Source organism: Accipiter gentilis, chromosome 12 (assembly GCF_929443795.1).
Source record: "Accipiter gentilis chromosome 12, bAccGen1.1, whole genome shotgun sequence".
In the NCBI taxonomy this organism is placed as follows: Eukaryota; Metazoa; Chordata; class Aves; order Accipitriformes; family Accipitridae; genus Astur; species Astur gentilis.
Genome location: NC_064891.1, coordinates 33,415,570 through 33,438,463, shown reverse-complemented (window position 1 = coordinate 33,438,463; position 22,894 = coordinate 33,415,570). Strand labels below are relative to the sequence as shown.

The window sequence follows — 22,894 nt, the reverse complement described above, 5'->3', positions numbered from 1 at the left end:
ACAATCAACAAGTTAGACTGTATGTAGATGCCAGTTCTCATGAGAAAAGTAAATGCTATGCTTTTAGAGAGGCTCTCTGATGCAAAGATGGTGTAATAGGCCCAGATGATACCACTAGGAGAGTCCAACTACCTTTCGCTCTAACCACAGTCCATAAAGATACGGTGTGTAGCAAAACAGAGACAAAGATATTTCTTTGTCAGAAATAGCACTCAACTGTGCATACCCTGAGCTACAAAAATAGTATCTATTCCCAGTGAAATACTCCTACCAGACATCTCTACTTCATACGTACATATCTATCGCCTCCCAGTGCTCTCCACCTGTGACTAAGGGATAGTGGTCTGTCTTGGACACCAATGCTGCTCAGAGCTGGCAGAACTGAAAAGTGGCAACAAGCGTTCAGACTGACAAGAAGCAGTATGTTATTTGTCAAGTACAACGTCCCATGTGTCAGCAGAGAGGTTCTACTCTACTGATAATGTTACACTTCTGATAATATACTGTAAACTCTGTTGCAAGTTTTTGGATGCCCTAACCATAATATAACTACCATTCCACGTAATCGGAAAAAAAAATATGCAAACAAATGCTTTGTATTTTGGGTTTGACAAATACAGTGTCCCACTGTATTTTAGAACTGCTTTAGTAACCAAGGTATGGCTGGAAGTAAAATCTTCTTCCCTGCATATGACAAAAGGTTCCTTTTTAACCTTATGGTGGGGAACCTCTCGCTTCTTGCAGGGCCTCTGTGAAGCAAGCACTGCAGAATCCGTGGCTGTTAGCAAATGACAGACAGAAGGCACAAGAGCATGACAAGATGATATACCACAAGATGAACTGCCTTTTCTTTTTTTTTAAGTTGTCATAGAACTGTCTGTAGTTGTCTACATAGCTTCGGTGAGAAAGGCTGCAAGTACAGCTCAAAATATTGCATCTGAACATCCAGCCAGGGAAAATCCAGCAAGCAGGGAAGGTGTTATTGCTACCTCACTACTGTGGGAATTAGCTGCAAGTGAGGGCCCCCGAGGCGTATACATTGCCGATAAGCTGAGAGCTGTCATCAAACTCCAAATATCGGCCTCCAAGAGCTTTGCGCATACACCTGTCTCCACACTGTAAAGAAGAAGAGTCAAGGTTTAACTCACAGGATCATAGGATTTGATCCAATTAAAGACATTCCTAGTTTTACCTTCTGCCTTCCCACCACTGTGCCACCGCAAGTAGAAACAGTAACTTTTGGTAAAGAGTAGATTTAGTAGTAGTCTCTTAGTAGCATTGCAGTCTTCCTAATTAAAACTTTGACTTCTTATAGTTCTGTTCCTCAGTACATATTTGTGCCTTCCAGACAGAAAAGTCTGTCACAGACAAGAACAGGAACTTGTTCACCATATTTCTGAAATGTTCCAACACCACCTGCTATCTTTTCCTGCCAAAATATACTGTATGAAGCTAGTATTTTCAAAACACATGGAAGTGTTATTTCTGGCATGTGCACTGATGGAGGGACATGGAAAACTATTTGAAATAGCTACATAGACTTCCTCCCTAATGTGACCTTCACTTATGTTCAATATCAGTAACTTAGAAATACAAGAAATTAAGAGAGAGAGAAAGAAAAAAAAATATCTTTCCCCCAAAGTTGAAAAAAACCCAGCGATCCCCCAAAAGCAAAACTTCATGCATCAGAAAAAGCCCAAGGTGCTCTTCTGAATTAATGCCACAGACTTTCTACAGCAGAAACTGCCACCGTGGACTTCACACATGGGCTCCATTTGCTTTATAAATGCTATCAAAAAGTTTCAACTAGAAGTTTAATAACAGGCACCTGACTACGTACTTTGTAGTCCACTAAATAATCTAATTTATGGAGGTGCTCTTAAGACAGAGGATAACATGGTGAGGAGATAAGCAAATGGGTTACGTCATCCTTAGTAACCTGTAAACCACGCCTAAATTTTAAAAAGAGATTTATTGAAACATATAAAAGTAGCGCACAATTATATTTGCATTATACAGGTTGATTTTAAATAGAAATGAAACTCTGTCATTTATAAGGTGATTATACTTTCTCAAATTTATCAAATGTTTGTGTTGACATTACTTTTGAGATACATCTGTTTCCCCATACCACCAACAGATCACAGTCCTCTGTAACGCTTCTGTTTTCATTTGGACAACACTACTTGGTGTAGAGGGAGTTGTGCTTATCCGAGGTAGAGGATTAAAGGGATGCTACAAGACTTTAAGCCTTTTCCTTCTGCCTCGAGTGGCTTTTCCTCAAAACATACTTCCCCCAAGAGTTCAGTTACTGTGTTTTTACTGGCTGTATCTAGTATTTAAATTGAACTTCCTCTTGCTACTTCCACAGCAAATATTATATATGAAAGGATGAATAGGTGAGCAACTTGTTTAATAACTACTATGGGATGGCTTTAGTGAAAACTTTGGAAACACTGTTCCTCTATTAAGTAATGCATCAATCAATTCCACATAAAAGACCCTTCCTGGTAGGTATAACTGAGCCAGAAAATTCTAATTTGCATTTGAAAGCAGTCAGCTAAGACTCTTTCATGCAGATACAAGAAGTCAGGCTTTCAAAGACAGACAAGATCACAGCAAATTTGTATCAAAATTTGGGCAAATACTAAACATTTTACCCTGTATTGACGTTGCTCTCAATACAAACAGCATAACAGGACTGCTCCTTTAAGTACCATCCAGAACCTTAATAATGTGCACATTGGAGCATTTATCAAAATGTTTCTACTACCCTGTTCCAAGCAGTAAAATCACAGCTTTTAAGTGTGCTGAATGCATTACACCAGACACATCACATTTTTAGACTGTCTACAGCAAAGAGTCTAATAACATAACAGCTTGAGCAGCACCGTTCCCAGCACCCTTTGGGCTAGCCATCAGGGTTGCTCTGTACACATTATTCACTTTCACAGACATTCTTTTGACAGGTTGTAATTAAAGGGCAAGTTGGGAGGGAAGGAGGAGGACCGTACTGTACCAGAATACCCCAAAAGACCATTGTGACAAATGTTACCAGAGTATAAAATGTTGATATCATACTCTGAAAGAGTCAGAAGAAAAAGAGATACTTTAGAAGCTGGAGGAGAAATATCAACCCAATTTTGTAGTACTCATCCATTGCCACAAGATTATTATTGGGTTTTCATTTGTAAACACATGCTACACAAATCTCTTAGGGACTGCAGTCTGTTTTGCTGTATGATTTCAGTCAAAAGTTCACCGCTCCGAGAGCACACCATAGTCAAGATGGTCAGTCTAGAGCTTTTTAGACAACACTTTCCACATGCCACAAAGCAGACTGAGCACACAAGGTTATTTTTAGTCAGCTCCTTCTTATATTAAAGGGTTCCAGATAAATGAAATGGCACTTCAACACCAAGGGAAAGTTAGGCACCTAAAGCCTCCCATATCAACAAATTATTGCCTATTGAATGGTTACGATGTTAGCACAAACTGAATGGAAGTACAAAACACAAAAAGCACAACTTTGTGCAAACATACAATATGTAAAAAAAAAAAAGCCCAAGAAAAAAAGAGAAAAAAGTAAAAGAGTGCAGAACTTACTGCTCTAACAAGATCAAGGAAAAATTCTTTACATGCAGACCTGGCCAAAATAGAGCAATTTCCATTCCATCATTACAAAAAACACGGCACTAACTTAAAGGACTAACATGCAAAGATTTGAAAATAAGCCTACACAAACAGGTATTTAATAGCCGGTTTCAGAATAAATTTTACTGAGAACGAAAGTAAGAGTAAATACCTAAATTTATCAAAGTAATAAATTTTAAAACACCTGCATTTTTAATCTTCCACTTAGAAATTATAAATAAATTTAAAAAAACCAGCTGAGAGCAAGCACTTGAAAATGAAAACTCAATTGCAGAGAGTTAGCTGTTGTAACACAGCTAATTTATACTGACCAAAATATATTCGCTACACCCAATATGGCTGAATGAATTGTAAAATTAAAATGCAGAAAGCAAACCTATTCTATTTTTGATTCAACAGAAAATAAAAACAGCTGTTCGTGAGCAGAAATAGTATTTTAAAAAAGATGCATAACAGTTGGCTTGAATATAAAAAAGGAAGCATGAGTCTTTCTGAAAGATTCTACCCCCCTCCAAGTCTAAAGATTGCTCTAGATGTTGAAAAACGATCAAAGAAATACCTGAAAGTTAAAGCCTTTCTTTGTGATTTGCAGTACTTTTTACTAACACTACCCAAACTGCCAGTTTTGTCCTGTTTCTTCTTAAACTCCGGGACAAAAGGCTTCAGACCTCCCACACAATGGACACATTCCCTCCTGAAGCTGTCAGTCAGTCAGTCATTCCTCTTCAAAAGCTGATTCAGATACAGTTTAGAGAAAAGCAAAACAACATTGCCCGAGACAAGCAGTTTGGATACCGGAATTGCCAAATTCACCAATACCATTCTAGCTGGCAATATCCTTACACAAGTCTCCTGGACCTGTAACACAGTTACTAGTTCATTACCATCTCTATTTCAGTTATCACTATTTCAGATTCTCTGAACCAGAATACCAGAAAATATAAAACACTGTCTCAGAGCAGAAAAACCGCCCTAGAAAGTGGTAATTCTGTTATCATGTAGTAGCCCCGAGCGATATGGATACAACCTAACCCATGCAAGCTCATGCAAGGACGAGGGTGATCTTTCAGAGGTGCAGCCCACAAAGACAGTATAACCACAGCGAAGACCGATGTGCCTGAAGGAAGCCCTGGAGCCTGGCAGCACCACTTCAGAATTCAGGCTCACCATCTCCTATCTTTCCTGGCCTTACAGATCTCACAGATGATTGAGGAGAGTTGAGATCCTGCTTGCCAGCGTCTCTCAGAAGTCAGACTTATTTTGACAGAAAAAGCTGAGGACTCCACAATTCCTCATCTCAGAAACATCCAACCCTCTGTGTAGTAAGGCACACAGATAAGCCAAACAACATCTACATCAACAAACCAACTAAGGTTTCCAGTAACTGTACCCATCAGTTTCAGTACAGATTAAAAAAAGAGAACCTATTTGGAGTTTTAGAAATAGCCTGCTTTCCTTGGCACCTAATGCAGAAGAAAAGGAACACTCAAATTCTGCTCCTGAGCCTCCAGCTTTCATTTTCCCCCTTTCCTTTTTCATACCTAGCTGGAAAAGGAGAATATTTAGATCATCTCTGCTGTACCAGATGCATTCAGTGCAAACTAACCAAAGCCACCGCAAGGGGCAGATTTACAACAGCATAACACAACTCCTGGCTGGCAGCCCAAGTGTCTTTCTCCCGCCACGTGAAGAGCAATGTACTGGCAACAGCAGCTGGGCTACTTTCTGTTGATGAAGGAAAACATGCATACATGTTACAATAGTTAAAAGGACTAAGTAAAATAGTACAGACTTTACAGAATAAAATAATGAAGACTTAACCATGTCTTGGGCAGGGTTACAACCAGGAGGATTGTTGCTGATTAACTAAACCTTTCAATCTCGTCAAAATACAAGCTTCATCTCTTCCTCTTTAAAAGCAACAAAGAGGTGCCTGATGATTCCAGTAGGCTCTGAGTCTGAATGCAGAAGGGAGGGTGATGCTTTAACAAAATCAACATGAAAAAAGAGCCATTCTGGAAATCAAAGGGAGCGCCTCCATCCCTACAAAGAGAAAATATCTTCAGTTCTCATTCCACTTGTTCAATCACTTTTCTGCAGAGAATATTTACAAGGAAATGTAGAATCTAAAAAGATGTATAGCGGAATCATCTCAAGAAGTTTATTGCCTAATTTCTATTTACTTTCACTCCAGAAGTTTCATTAGGCCCTTCTAACTAAATGTCTCTGTCTTTAGAAGCACAAATGCACCTGGCCTTTAGTATTCTATGCAACACCTAATCTTCAGATCACCCTGTGAAGTTTCATGGTTATCCATCTGTGTTTTTAAGACAGGTTTGTAACAAGAAACCAGCTTCAGCGTGCAGAGACTTGCTTCTCTGGCAAGGCCTTTTTAAAAGGCCTAAGGAAGATGACAACAAAATCACACAAATTCATTGCTGGTAACTGGACACTTTAACCTATGTGTTTCAGTCTTCATACAAGAAGAAATGCATTTTTGATAGTGTGCTGAGAGACAGAAAATGTTACTTTCATATAGGAGAATTTTTTCTTTTTTTAGATTATGAATACGTCATACAAAAAGAATCTTGAACTTGACCCTCTCCCTCTTGCCTTGGAAAGGGTCAGAAAGGTCTCATGGAAGATCAGGACTGCTTGACTTTGCTTTGGAGATAATTCATATATTTTATCTATTAGCTACTGTGATGTAATGACTACTCTGCTTCAGTAACTTGTAGAAATTGTCTAGACAACCTATTTATAACAGCATAACTTATCTAGACAAAAATAATCAATGTAGCAATCAGAAGTTACAATTTAGAATTTATTTCCCTGCTATAAAGACAGATTTTCTTAAGCCTTGACTTACAGTTTAGCTAACGGTCTTTTTCCAAGGCAAGAAATAATGAGTTGCAAATTATTAGACAGATTAAAGTATCCTGTATACTTTATTCTGTTATAGCATTTAATTGACAATAAAACACATACATTAAACCACCAGGGAAACACATATAAATTAAACAACCACATCACACAAGTAAAAGCATGTCACTGTCAAAATTGAGTTGCTGAAGCATGATTTAGTATCAGGTAAGGTTTTTATCCCGTTCTAATTTCAGTCAACATTGCAATAATACCGACAAAAAGATGGAAATGGAAACAAATAATGGCTTAGCACCTCAAAGTTGACTGAAGGAGGGAAGATGAAGAAGTAATGCTGCCCTTCCAAAAAAGACCCAAAACAATCTCTGTGCTACGTACGCATAACTATGATCCGCCTTTGCACTTGCTGTATCTCAGACTCTGAAAGTGACAAAAATCAGGAGACATGCTATTTGCCATGCACCAAAACCCCAAAAGCTTCAGTTGAACACTCATTGCCTATTCAACTATTATACTCCCAGCTGTAATGATCCCTTGCCCATACTGGAATTTACAAGGTACTTCTCTACCAATGGATGTGGGAAAGGGGAGTTTAATTCACTTAAGAGATGCTGCCACTTAACGTATTTAGAAGTTAAAAATCAAAATAGAATCTGTTTGATTAACTCCAGCATAATGCCTTTTATGTAGCGGTTTCCTGCTGTTTTCAAAGACAAACAAGTATCTGCTCTGTTAACAAGTGCCCAGAATCCCCCAGGAGAAGAAAGGCTGGCACAAAGTGAGCACCAGCCTGAGGAAGGAATATTCTGCAGAGAAGTGCGAGCCAAGCACCACCACATGATGCCCAGTGCAAGGTCCTCTTTACAATACCTTTATGCTGCTAACGGCACATTCAGTAAGGCTCTTGTACATCAGCCAATCTATTAATTAAATGGCTTAACAAGCGGGATTACCCTGGTTTAATTCTGTCCTGAGGAACTGTTCAGCTAGAGCCAGAGCTATGCTGAAGTCTGTGGCGCTGCTGGCTTCCTTTGCCTCCTGCTGGAACAGTGCTGTAGTGTAGTTTTCAGTTTCCCCTCTCGCCTATCAAGTTCTAGACAGCATTTTCTTTCCAATTTAAATGTTTAATCACCTGGCACCAAATCAAATACAAAAAGATAGAAACAGAAAAGAAGTGTGAAAAAGGATTTTTCTACGTCTGCTTGGGACGTTCAACTTTGTTTTATTTAAATTTTTAATTTATTTAAATGATGCCAAGTAGGCTACTAATATGAAACACAATTGAAAGATTCAACCTTCTAATTACAAATAGCCCCATAAATAATCAGTGTTTTTTCACACCTGCCCCCACTTCTCTCAGTCCTGCCTAAATTTAAACCAAACATCTAACAGTGCCAATCTGCATATTTTTAACGGAGTAAATATCAGTGAATACTTCTGAAAAATTCTCCTTTATGGTGGAGGGTACAATTTGTGGCTCATTCCTTTTCAGCTGGAAACGCATAACTCTGTTTAGAAAAAATACATTTTAAGCTGAACATATTATAACAGTTCTTTGGACAAAATTGTTTTTGTTTCCACACAATCACTTTTGCAATTTTTCATATGACTAGATAACCTAGTAAAATTTAAAAATTAATACCTATTGTTCTTGTCAAGCCTCAAGCTACATAGTATTGGGTTGGTTAAGTTCATGAAGAGTGGCAGACAGTTCTATGCAGCCATGCAGAGTAAAACTGAAACTGGCCTCAAAAAATAATCCACAAAAAGGAGTTCTAAGTTTTATCAACACAGTCAAATTGAGGCTGGTTTTATATGTACTTTAAGGGTGGGACAGAAGTGGTGAGCTCCTAGCAGTATTTAGGCTCCAGTATTTAATTAATTTGTGGTCAAACTGGTCAATCCAGTATTTTGTTGCTATTTAAAACTCTACACACCCTTTAGTTAGACTTTCAAGAACTCTAAAAGCAAATCAAGAGGTAAAGCAGCATTTCTCTTTTATGAAAAGCTATAACATTGACAATGCCAGGTAAACCAGGTCAACATTGTCTCAGTTACAGAAAGTCTGGGTTTAGAGGATAAGGCAGCACCCTCACACATGACTGAAGTACTTGCACCTTCAGAGCACATGGCAAGTTTTCTTTAGCTGCACTGCAAAGGAAACATTCAATTTTCGTTTAACAAAACTTTAAAAAAAATAAAATCTAAGTTCGCATAAGAAGTGTCACTACGTTACAGGAGAAAATGATGTCATCTTAGCTACGGTGTAACCCACAACCCGCACTGTAATGCCTCTGTCCTTTCTTTCCTTCAGACACTTGTTTCAGGTTGTTTCTTCATTCTGTTTTAAACAGAATACTTAGTGTTTCTTTGTTTCAGAGAAAACATTTCTGACTGGTCCTGGAAAACAACTCCCAGAAAATGACTTGGTAGTATGTGGGATATCTCCCATAAAAACACTCATTAGTGAATACCAGAGCACTTGCTTTTTCCTGTTCCTACTCCTCAGGAGGTTCGTGAATGGTTAGGCTCTCACTAAGATAAATTAGGATGTTCAGAGATTTTAAAATGTAATTTTTGAAAGCCAGCTGCATAACCACCATCAAACGTGTAAAGCATCATTTAAATCATCTCCATTTGGCTCTAAGCATTTTCTGGATTTTGCATTTGTTCCTTGGGGGGGGCAAGGATTTATGCATTCAGCATTTGGCGAGCCATTATGATTATTCAAGTTGATTATTTCAAGTTGAAATATTTATCATGGACTTACCTAGATCTCATGCACAAAACCTAGATACTCACTGACTGAAACTATTTGAGATATGCTGTACAGTCTATTTTATGCCATCTCTGTTACTATTTAAGAGATATGATACATCTCACAAGTTAATTTTCCAAATGATTAAACACAGATTAATGAAAGGGATTTCTCACGCTACTTACAAGTCCCTATATGTATAAAAAACTCCAACAAGTGTCATGTTGATGCTTCTGCTGTCCATCACATGAAGGCCTTTTAATGGTCCACAGCCCTCCTTGTTATATCAGGGTTACAGTTCATGCCCTTCGAGTAAATAGGCTTAAGCAATGGGTGAACTAAAGGTATACCATACTTAAGAGCATATCTTAAAAAAAAAACAAAAAAAACCCAAAAAACCAAAAAAACCAAAAAACAACCAAAACCCAAAAAAACCAACCAAAACCAACAGATAACTTTCCTTCACCCGAGAGAAGAGTGGCAAAAGCAATACTTCTACTAGTTATTCTGCTGGTTCACAACACCACCAAATATTTAGTTACGAAAAGGAATAGGCACGTCTGAATATTCTCCCTCTTTAGTTAAAGCCACTGACAATAAAAGTATCATACGAAAGTTACCAGTAGGAACCATTCCCCTCTTCACTGAGCACAACTGCATAAGCTAAATGATTCTAAAAAAAACTAATCAGTACATTGTTTTTTATTAGTAAGAATATGAATTATATCTTATTTCCTTTGGACTTCATAACATACCTGTCCCCACCCTACTTAAGTTATGTGTGCTTCCTAACACTACAGAAAGTAAATGCAAGTCAGTTTTCAAAACTAAATCTTACTGATGCACATTAGAAGTGCTGATGTCACTTCCATAACATACCAAAAGTAAAGATTTTAAAGCTGAAAAAGTAACGTTAAATAACCTCATTTCAAAACATGAGCTTTCTCAGATGTTAATCACTTGGAGAGAAATGTCATTATCAGAAGCAGAAATGAACAACAACAATCACCCCAAATCCTATCATCATACCCAAAGTTACTAATCTGAATTATCCGGATTCTAGCATTTATTTACTGCTGTCTGTATTCATGCCATCGATGTATTTCTATGTTATAGCAATATACTTACGGCAGCTGTGTTCTTCACTGCATTTCCTACAATCACCACAACTCTTCCTTTAAAGCTCTGGAGCGTGGCAGTTGCTGGGCACTGGACAAGATCCCCTTCTGCAGTAAATGCTGATGCAAATGGGACATTGATGCTGCCAGAAATGTGGCCACGGTTAAAGCTTAGAAAGATCAGTTAAGGACATCTAAAAGGCAGAGGTATCTGTGGTACACGCACAGCTGTAGGATGAACCTGCTCTTCATCCTGGCTGTCGCGATACAACAGTGTTGGTCTTTTGTGCGAGTATATTTTGACAAACCTCATTTACTGTTCACTTATATGGAGAGAACTTCTGATACTACGTAGAAAAAAAGGACAGAATGAAGAGTTGTTTGTTTCTTAAAGGACATAGCACAGCACTACAGAAACTGATCTGCTAAATTAAACACTTGGTGCTAAGGACCCAATATCCACGGTATACATATTTTTGCGGATTTTACTTCAAATCAGCTCTAGTCTGATAACAGGAGCCAAATACCAATAAACAGCTGGAACATCTCTTCCAGAGAAGGTTTATGCAAAAGGAATGAAGTACCTACAATTAGAACTAAAACTAAATAGGGATTATTGGAAAACTTCCTTAAACCTCCTACCAACCCCTGCAAGCCCCCTACAATTTTGATCCAAACTGGAATGTACATGCATTCAGATTCCCAGACTATAGGCATTATGTATATTATCTGCAGTCCCGCTAACAGCAAGTATGTATTGGGTATTGAAAAGCAAACAATAAATGAGTGCAAGCAACTCTGAGATATAGTTAGTTGTGCTTGACTTTCAAAGGATGATCATTCAATGAGATTTTTATGAAAAAATATTCAATGTGAAAGTTGCTTCAATAAAAATTAAGTTGGACCACTACTACCTAGCTTTTTATGAATTTGAAAATGCGCCATGACCTTGACAAACCTCTGAATTACTTTTATAGACACGTGCCTGGAACACTCCCCTTCCCCAACAATAAACAAGAACAGCCTTGAAGAGATGGGAAACAGCAAATTTCTGCAAAAATATACACAATATCGAATACCCAGATTAGTCACTCTTTATTACTGTACTGTACTTGCAGAGAACTAGTTTGATTTATAATTAAATCCCAGAATCCTTTTTAATAAGCAGCTGCCTTAAATGGAGGCAAGATTTAATTGATTTAGGTTAATATTAGCATTCTTTTCTCGTGATTTATGTAACAGTTTCAGCTTTATGATCATCACTGTTAGTGTGGGAAAAACACGGCTATACAAAAACATTTGAAAGAACAAAAGATGATCACGTATCATTCATTAACGTTGCCTGTTTCTATTTTGAAGGGAAAAATTACGACACTCCTCCTTCACTAATCTGTGCCAACCCCATTTCCCCAGCCCCATTTATAACCACATCACTCTCATTGCTACTAACCAGGGTAAAAGTTCTGAAACAGTCATCGTGTAGACAGAAAATTACTTTGGACAGATTTAGTTGCACGCACTTGTGCCACCGAGTACGCTTAACTGCTCAGAGAAACTTGACGAATCTTTGAGAATAGAAATAATTTGATATCAGCATTAGACACCAAACTAGATAGATCCAAAATGTATTTGCTGTCATTCTCATTCTCCCTAACCTTAAGTGACCATCTTAAGCATTCCAGTACTAAGACAATTAACAAAATGGCCAAAATTTTGTGCTACAGACTGTGAGACTTTAAGTATGCAGCTATAACTTTCGTAACGGGAATGGAAAGCTGCCAGTATTTCTGCTAACATGCTTAATGAAATGAGCCTTAGACGAATTGCTGGCCAAGAGAGACACTGCTTTGAGTATATTACCTTTTCATTAGAAAGTCTTCGGTTACAAAGCTGTCTATTGGGAAAAAGGGCTAGTAGCTCTTGGCCTTGCAACATAAACTTCATTACAAAGCAATGCCTTAGCGTTCAAGCACATCCCAGCATGAAATATGAAGCATGTTTGATACTTGTTGAAAGTCCTCTCATGCTTTTTTCAAATCACACTGAAAAAGTGAGAGTGAAGTTTAGCGCAACAGGCATAGACAATGAGTAAGACTAATAACAAAACATAAGAACTGATGTATATTTTGAAATATAATATAATATTTTTGAAACACCTGACAGTGGTCTGTCACGTGTTTATTTATATTAAATATAATATTTTTGAAACACCTGACAGTGGTCTGTCACATTTTAAAACACATGCCACAGTAACATATAGACTGCCTGATCCTATTGTACAGTTTGTTGAAATTTTGTGACAAACACAGAGACCATTTCCTTACTGCAAGAACGAACAGGACTCGGAACACTGTATTCCTATGGTTTCTCATGTATATTCAGAACTGCTGAGAGTTTAATAGCTTTCTAGGTACCATATGTTTTCTTCTACAACTGACATACAAACCAACTCACTCAAGGGGTAATTTTACTATCTACCAGGCTGCCTTTTTAATAACGACATTCCCTACCTCCTAATACCAGACAGGTATTAGGATTTAAGTCCACCCATTATTTAAAGGACAGGACATTTTAGGCTACCATAAACTCCACCCAGACTGAAACAGCAGCAGTGATTACAGTGCACTGTTCAAGCTATGGAGATTTTCTCTCCCCAGCATGCCTCCTCATTCAAAAAATAGAAATGGAAAGTCTGATTAAAATTTTGTAATATGAAAGACAGGTTCATAAAACCACTTCATAGCTGTCAAATGATTTTCAAATAATTGAAATTCTGAATCCACTCTGCTGGAGTAGAATAGGATTTATACAACAGTAGAGTAGAACCTATTATCAAACTATTAGGAAAGCTACAGAAACATTTAAGCAAACACCTTGCCTTTGATCCTGATTATAATAGAAATAAATCCATTACTGTACACAGATAATAGCCTTTCAGTGCAACAGTTGGAGTCTAGGCATTTTATATTACTTGTTCTCCTTCCGCATTCTCCTTGATGATTTCTAGGAAGGAGCTTAAATAATTAATAACAGAATGATGCACATAGATAAAGAAACATTATTTAATTCGGTAGTATCAAAGTTTTCTATGCAATAACAAGAACTTTTTATAGTTTTTAATTCCAGGGACTTCTCTTTTAAACTGGCGTCTAAAAAGTATTATCTCTTGATGAAGAAATTATCTCTCTGAAAATAGCTTGCATTTTTACAGTTTCTGAATTAAAGGACCACATTTTCAACAATCTAGATCCAGGAGCAGAGAAGCCACTGAAGTGCAGAAAATAAAGAGTCAAACTACTCAGACACAAGAATCTCTACTTAATTGGAATCCTTAACTGATGCATGAAATTAATACATGCAAGCAAAAGAAAAATTACTTTTTTGTGTTCCTTTGACCATTCTGTTTTATCTACACAGCAGATCACATGACAGGTTCAAGTTTGGCATACAATAAAATTATATTTCCTTGAAAAATAATAGTTTTAATTTAGAATAGTCCAATTATACTATTCTGTTTACAATGTAAATAATAAATTTATCTTTACATAGTAAAAATATTTATTTTTTTACTTCACCAGACTGTCATAAATGTTGCTAAATATTTAAGAGAAAAATGTTAGTGGCAGTGTTTTTCTGCATATACAATTACCTTTAAATGAAAAGTGAGGTTGAAACAGTATATATTTAAATTTTTACTACATATTTTAACACAAATATTGGCATTGATCCACCATTCACTTCATTGTCTAGAATCTACGCTTTTCTAATGCACATGCAGTACGTTAGTAGCGTTTGTTAGACACTGGAAGATCTTTTCTAATGGTAAAGCTGTTGGGAGCCTGTTGAATCTCTGTCATGGGAGACTCAGAACAAGCCAGACATACGTAAAAGGAATGAACCTCCTCTCTCAAAGTAAAGTTGGACTAAAACTCATGATTCTATTTTTTCCGTTTTTCTATTTTCTATTTTTTCTATTGAGTATTGTTTGCCCATTAAGAATTATAGCTTGTGACGCAGAAAGCTAAGAGTACGTCTACTGCAAAAACATCTACATAATCTTTGCTATTATGGAAGGAGCAATACTTAAAAAATGATACAAACCAATAACAAGTATATTCCCAAATACTCAGTATAACATTAAGAGTTACTTCTAATAAAATCTCGTAATTATTCCCACTTTTAGATGGACGTTGACAAAGATGTGTCTTGCTGGCAAAGCACATCTGTAAAGACTCCCCCTTCCAAAACCCCAATAAACCTGGCCCTGTAACTACACTATTCAGAAAAACAATAAAAAAAAATACTCCACATGCAAAGAACTATGTATTTGAAAAAGAACAAATGAGTAAGACGTAGACAAGGTAGCAACCCTGATAAAAATACATCCTCTAGTTAGCTTATAATCAGAAGTGTCTCAAAGGTAACTAGAGGATGTAAGTTAGGGCAGCCATATGGCTGCATTACCTGATGGCAGCAAGAAGGCACTCAATAGGAATTGGTTTTCCACTGAGGGATTGGCAAAGCACATGAGCTCTCAACTCTTCTCTATCTCCCTTCCACCTAATTGGAAAGCCACATACCCTTCCAAAATATTTGTCCTATTAAATGGGGAAGGTCTGCTGACAACACCTGTCATAAAAAAAAAACAACGTAGCATTAAGGCACTTACGCTACTGGTACAAAGTGGTTTCACTAGATCCACAGCTTAAAATGGGAAGGCAAAAATACGTTTGTCCTCTTCTCTGCAAACCATGGCTCTCCATGACAAAAAAAAAATCTGCCTTCGGTCCTTCCACCGTACCTCTATCACATCCCTTTCCATTATTTCCCATTCGAACATCTCACTGCCTGCAGACTACGAGGAAATAATTGATACAAGCATGATTTGGCAAGGCTGGCACTTTAGATTTGAAGGATACTCTTCACTGTTACGAATGTCCACCACCAGCAGCTTTGGCTTGCTAGACTTTGTTTTCTTTACAGGTGTTTTGGCATGACTAGGTCCTGTCAACTCACACAAATCAATCAGATCTTCTGCTGAAATTCGTGGTGACACCTCTGCCTTCAGGTCATCCAACTTGATAGAATCCCTAGACTTTAAAAGAAGAAAATTAACATTAGAGGTGATAGAATTAGAGACATGGTGTTCTTTGAAACTTCTACTTATTTGACAACCTCAAAGTGTAACAACCCAGATCGACAGAAACAAATCTTTTCCTTATAACTCTGACCTCGTCTGAGTTAAACTATCCATACAGAAAAGCTCCAGAGCAGTGCCAAACACCTGTCTGCTAGTTACAGCCCTACATTCTGTTGAAGTTGCTAAAAAAGAAAATTGTTTGACAATCCATACAAACTATTTTAGTTTGTGACTTGTTAATGAATTATTCACTGTGGCTGAGGGGGTCACAAAACTCACCGAATGTTTTTCGGCATCAGAAATTAAATAAATTGGCTAGAAAGCACTCTGAAAGGAGAAGCTGAAAGACCTTATGCTTGGAGCAGGAAAGCGGGGTAGCAGCTGGAGACTTGGCACAGAAACTGCAGGCATGCCTCTAAGATACAGAGCAAACTCAACACCAGGTATTATCCCACACCAAAGACTAGGCACAAATCAGGACACCAGAAGTGTAAGAAATAATCCTGTATTATAACCCAGAAAATTTGTTCCTTAGTTTTGGGGGATGGGGAAATCGGGGGGACAGGACAGATGATGACATAACACACTCCACCACACACCTGGTAGTACTCAAGCAACTAGTTTAATAATGCTTAAATATTTTTTTCATAAAAGAGCCTTCATTGGGAGTTATCTCAGAAATATTCCTAACTACTAACATTTCTTCACTTTACATTCTTAAAAGCTCATGCATATCTAAATCAAAAAAGGAAAAAAAAAATTAACCCTCCTTATTTTTGCGAATAACAGAGAATGCAGAAATCCTGTATTTTCATTACCAACACGTACAAATCTCTGAACTGCAGCAGAAAAAATAAAATATGGTCACTGCAAGACAGTTGTGAAATGTATGAAGCCATGTCTCCACCTTCCTTCAGAGGCTGCTTTAAACTGCTGAAACTTCTAAGTGCCATTACAACTACACTTTCGCTCAAAAGATTTACCTTGACTCAATCAAAATAAAGCATAAGGAAAACCTTCAGCTTGTTCAAGAGAGTTCAGCTTGTTCAAGAGAGTTCAGCTTGGACTATTTGCAAGCAACAGGCAAAAAGTTCTGCAGCAGCACTAGGCTTTTGTCCTTGGGAACACCAGGTTTGCAAAACCTGTTTGTAGATCTAAAAGTTAAAGGACTGCTACAGTCACTTTTCGTATTATTACATATGCAAACATAAGACTTTTTTCTTTAATCTCTCAGCTACCCTGGTGGAACTTCCAGAATTCTATCTGCACTAAAAGGTCCTCATATCACTTCAATTAAATGTTGAATGTGCTTATTTTTTAAAACTTTCATATACCACATAATTAAAAACACATTAGCATGCACCACGAGTGTTAAGGAGTTAATAAATTACGCTTATTTATAGTCTTCCGCAGCAAGAACTTTTTTCTTCTATTGGTGCCATTGTCTCAATTTGAAAAATCACAAATAAATTTTAAAGCAGCTTGTTTTCATTATGCTTTAATCCAGCAGATACAGAGTTAACAGGTAGATTATGTATGGAAAAAACCCCCAAAACATTATGGAACTCAACTCACTCCAAGGGTTATGCACATCAAAGATACATTATGGAGCTTAGTCATCTTACAACAGAACTGGTTTGTCTTGTGCAACCATTGTGCTCCTGTTGAGCAGGAGGTCAACTAGAGGCAAAAGTTGTTCATAACTAAGTCCACAGCTGTCTCTAGCGAGTTATTCTGGCTTGTCAGGAGACAAGAACAAACAGGATAACTAGGATTTGTTAGAGGGAACATCTGAAAGATCTTCCAACTGATCTGATGTCGTCTTCTTGAGGAAGACCTAAATTTATGAAACAGCCAACCATTTCATTGTGAAGATTTGCATGTGTGCTCTGCAGTTGTTTAGAGCACAAGCACAGGCATACAGAGATGGACTACAGAAAGTGAAAAAATAAAAGAACAAATATCATGTATTATCTTTGAGAATGATTCTATACAGCGCAGTCAAAATACAGGTCTTTCGAAGAGTATCACAGTGGCAAATTTTCTGCTTTGAAAAAATATTCCATTTCTGTCACCTTGTTTTCGATTGCAGTGACCACACTGATTCGAGATACTATATGGTTAGAGCCCATGAAAAAAATTCAAGAGAACAGGAGAAACACACTGAAGGAAATGGAGGCCTTACTAATTAGTATTAGTCCAAATGACTAGTAGGTCTAGCTTTTCAGTTTCTAAACATACTAGGCTTCTCATTTAATCTGAGGACTGTTTCAAATTTAGAGAGTGTGCTAGAGAGAACAGAGAGGCATACACATATTTTCCCAAGTTATGTCCCAGAAAAAAGACTTCTTAGACAGTCCCTCTGCAGTTGAAAATACCTCTGCTGTAAAGCAGGTTATCAAAAAGCACTCAAAATTACAAACAAAATCCGTAATTGTACTTCAGGGACTATATTAGCCCACCAAACTGCCTTTTCCATTGTTATGATAGTATTCAAAAGAAAAGAACTTACAAATTGCTAGTGTCAGCACATAATTTCCTCCCAAGTTCAGAATAATAGATGTCACAATGCTTTATAATCAGAAAAATGCTTGATTTTCTGGATAACGCATTATTTGTTTCAACAGAATAACCAATACTCAAGGGAGATCTGTTTCCATAAAAATAAGTATGGCAGAGGACACAGCCAACTCTCAGCTGCTGTCTAAAGCCACCTCCCCGTTGAGTAGCTCAATTTCCCCAAGAGGAGTCCAAGGAAATGAACTGCATCAAAGGAGAGGAGGAACAATAATATCAAACTCTTCTCTCAAACTTCAGATTTGCCAAACGAATTCAGCAGTCCACGTCTCGGGGTTTCACAGCAGACACAAGTTTGCAATACCCAAGAAAGGTAATAATGTAGAAAGGGCAGCAATTACATAAATACACGTTTGGCCGATACAGCTTAATTTGCGTGATGACTAAAACTGGCAGACATCACTACACCCTCCTGAGGCAACATCTTCTCCCTCAGGAGAAGATTTGTGGAGCATTACCAAGGAGAAAAGGGAAGCACGTCCTCTGCAAAAAGAGTTCAATCCTTGAAGCAGGGTCAGATGATTACAGGTAACAATAAACACTCAGGGAGCAAAGTCAAGCATTATAAATGTGGACTATGCCAGTGAAACTGGCCGAGGTGACCTGAATTAAGTCTTCTTGAGAAACATTTACGTTATGATGGACTCTAATTACACAAACACTTCCTACTTTTATTTATACAACTCTTGCCTAATTCAGCAGATAGGATGGATGCCTCAGGAAAGAATAAAAGTTTAAGAGGAAAGCGTGAAGCCTACAGCAGAAAACAAACCAGTCAAAATTCACCTATGTTGATATAAAAACATTTTCTCCTTATCTAAAAGTGTAAAGCCACAAGAAGTACTCCACATGTAGACACTATCTGTCCTGTGAACAGGTTTTAATAACCAGGAAAAACATTTTCTTTCCGTTAACTGTGTTGAAAATAAGGGGAAACGCATTCAACTGTGAATTTTACAACCATCTTCGCTTTGACCTACTATGTCCAGATCTGCCTAAATGGTATATTTAGTGATACAATATCTCTATACAGGCTTTGAACAAAGCTGCAGCCTAAAGCTCCTCGACAGTCTTGCTGGAAACAGAATTGCTGAATCAGTTATTTCTTTTTACAGCTGTTTTATCAGACTAATTTATTTCCTTCTAATTGCAAAGTGAAATATGTGCATGCACTTATAAGATCATCTTTCCTAATTACATTTAAAAATTTGACTTCATCTGCTGTATCTGGTAACAACTATATTTCATGTCAGACATTCTCTCACAGGAATTTTCTAATGAACTGTCAGTCAGCGCAAGCTAAACATGGCTAACACGAAGCTGTCGATCCTTCTACCCAGTCCTCACACCTCCTCTTCACACCACCATCCTGCTACAGATACCTGTAGTTTTGCACTGGACTCGAGTTCAGACACTTTAAACCAAATCCTTCCAGTAATGTTAGCTGCTCTTGGAAAAAGTTCGTGCCACTAATAGTCTCCTAGTAATTATTTACAAACGCCTAACAAGTTGTGAAGAGACAGTAGTATCCAACTGAGATTTTGATTCCAGCTAAATTAAATTGCAGGTAGTCATGTCTTAGGACAGCTGCTCACAATATCTTGTTGAATTTATCATTTGCGATTTTTTGTTTGTTTTAAACAATGAAGGGAGCATAAGGATTATCCTACAACCCAAAATTTCCATGCTAGTAATACTTATTATTCTATGGGGGGTACAAGCAGGACAATTAAAAAAACCAGCCAAGATAACCTATGGGAAAAGCTTAAGTCCAAATAGCATATCACATATGTAAGACACTTGTTTCTTCCCTCCAATTACTCTTCTACTGAGATCCGTTTGCTCTCTTCCAAGGCAGACATGGTACATAATTTCTAAAAGAACCCCTTTTAAAGAAAAAGGCAAAAGCTCTGCTTTAAGCACAGTGCCAGCAGGTAGTTGAAAGTCCAGTTACACACTTATGTAGTGCTCCAACAGTCAATATACTCATAGTTTTAGAGGTAGTGTAAGAAATCGTATGCCAACTACAGCACTGAAATAGAGAACTGTGTTCATATACAGACATGAACTGCCTGTCATTACTTCGAAAAGGTAAGAATTAATCAGAAAGATGCACGCGTATTTTCACACACACAAGTCGTACACATGCTAAGATACCAAGCTGACTAAAGTTGCTTTGCCTGTTTTCCTGCAAAGAAAAGAGACTTATTTTAGCATATCCTAACTTCAAGCATGAATCTTGCTTTAGACTAGTCAGTTATAAGAAGTTGTTCATCAGGGAAGCCTGCTGATTAAGCAGGCTGGTAATAGGAAAAAAGAGTGCTTAAGCTGAAGTCTGAGGTCTACTTCCCTCCCAGAAGTTTCTCTGGCAACACCCTAAATTCTTTACTTTCAAAGTACTTATTCTTCTTGCCCCATTAATTTTCAAATAGGCCTGGGAATTGCTAAGCCATATGCATTTACTGCTCTTAATAAGAAGAAATGGGCATTAAGATTTTTTTTTTTTCTCTTAAATATTAGGAATTAAAGCTGCTTAATCATTCTCAAATTAGAAGTCAAGCTTCAGAAAGATTAAAGCACTCCAGAACATGAGGCTGGCACAATCATAGCTCCTATCTATTTTTCCATTAGCCTGTAATCTCTTACGGGCATTTCATCCTGGCTATTAAATGAAGATATATAGATTTTTTTTTTAGAAAATAAGCAAGTATCTTTAGTTCTGCTGAACCTGAACTTAACAGTCCCATCTGATAAACACAGGAGCTATAAAGCAACTTTTCATCCATGGAAAGGATGGCTTTATCTGAGTAGAAGCAGGGCTTCCCCCCTTTTGTCTTTGAAGCTGGCATAACTTATTGCAGCAAATTTAATACAGAAGGAACTTCAGCCTGAAAGTCAATATAATTAAAATCTGGGGTTCAAATAAAATAATCTATTCAAAGTATCAAAGTCCTTCATAAAGAAAAACACTTCATGGAAGATGTCGTTCCATATTTTTGGAACCTAATGTTTTGTTTCCGAAATAAATGTATGCATGTATATCTAGGAATAAAACAACAAAAACATTTTAAAACCAGGTTAGAAGATAATGGTTTTAAAAGATTTCTGAAGAATTGATCAAACAGAGAAAGAGACAAAAGCAGATTCACACAGCAACCAGAAACAGATGCAACTCCGAATCAAGGGTCACGCTAGTTTGTAGCAAAGACATTGCTGTTTGTGCTTGTTTTTACTTTAAAAAACCACGATGGAAAAAAGCTAATGTATTTTTTTTTACAGTGATTTCCACCTAAATATAATAATGTAACGGTGCCATCATATAAGCTTTGGGATAAATAAATCTGTATAGAGTAGCACTATCTTATACCAATTAAAATATAGCAGGCAGATGAAAACAACTCGTAGAAAAGAAGAGGGAGAATAAGCAAGAAGAACAGGACACTGCAGGATAGATTTGTAGGCTAAGCCACTGCTATCATGTTTTTAATCAAAGAAGCAGTTTTCATGACAAGCAGAGTGGAAGTAACTGAAAACAAGACCAAATAAGAACACTGGATTTTAGCTGCATCATCTAAAAGGATTTTATGATTGAAACCAATCATTACCAGTGTGTTTGCACTTAGTATTTCCCATGCAAATGGTTTTGTTTACATCCTTCAGAACTAAGTAGATGAAGGCAGTATTTAATACCCAAGGCGCATTGTCCTTCGCAAGTTTGTTTTTCATGGGGTGTTTTTGTTTGTTTTTAAACAAACAGAACAACACCTATTGCTCCCTTGAACTCTGATGGCCTGATAAGCGAAAAGTACTTAACTCCTGTACCAACTGAGAAAGAATGATGCTTAAATCCACTGTTACTGACAGAGAGAGGCCTATACAGGCAGGGAAGTAGTCTAATGATCACAAATAAATAAAAAGGAATACAAAATATTTTGACATGCTCCCTAATCCCCCTGTCCTCTCCTCCCCCGCCATTTTTTATGACCACTATTAGCAAAAGATCATATAAAAAGGCTTTTGTTGTTCAATCAGTACTACTTATAAAGGAGGAACAGCCAAACTTCCAGATTTTAGCAACTGTTTTCTAAAATTTTTCAAAGACTTGAGAGCCACTGTTCTCTACACAACCTCTCTAGCAAGCTCATTCTTCCATTTCAAATTCAGTCCCCCCTTGCCATCATATTCTGCTTCTCATATTTCCAAGTGAAGACATTGGTGCCTACCCTCTCTATACTCCCTATCTCCCTCTACTTAGAATCACAGAATCATTTAGGTCAGAAAAGACCTTTAAAATCATCAAGTCCAACTGTCAACTCAATACCACCATGCCCACTAAACCACGTCCTACATTAAAAGTTTGCTCCATTTCATTTCACAAGTACATTTTGCAAGCTGTACTCTTCCACCCTCTCCACCACCCTGACTCCTCCACAAAGCTCCCTGCTCCAGAACTCGTACCTTAAGGAATGTGCAAACAACAACTTTTAGCCAATTGTCATTCATAAACATCCTCTAAATGTCTTAGTACACCATTGTAGGCAGTCTACAAAAATGTAAGTGAGTTCTGCTTGCTGAAGTAGCTCATTATTAAGGAAACCTACCTCGCTTTCTCCCTGGAATAACATAATTGAGTGAATAAGCTGAGTCTGCAGAGCAGAAAGACAAGTTACTCCTTGCATGCAGCTAGGCAAATATGCTGCAAAGTCTCATTAGTTATTGCCTCTGATACGATAAAACAGGTAACACTTCTCACCACTGCAGGGA

The 22,894-nt window shown here is 37.5% G+C and overlaps 1 protein-coding gene across 1 annotated transcript in view; it reads right to left on the bottom strand.

The window, feature by feature from the left end:
- Nucleotides 1-22,894, bottom strand: part of TBCK (TBC1 domain containing kinase) — a 147,996-nt gene that overhangs the window by 38,311 nt on the left and 86,791 nt on the right. Inside the window, exons 25-26 of the mRNA XM_049815463.1 lie at nt 15,333-15,508; nt 10,424-10,583 (exon numbers count right to left, since the gene is read on the bottom strand). Of these exons, the coding sequence (XP_049671420.1) occupies nt 10,424-10,583; nt 15,333-15,508 (336 nt within the window). The remainder of the gene's footprint in view (nt 1-10,423; nt 10,584-15,332; nt 15,509-22,894) is intronic.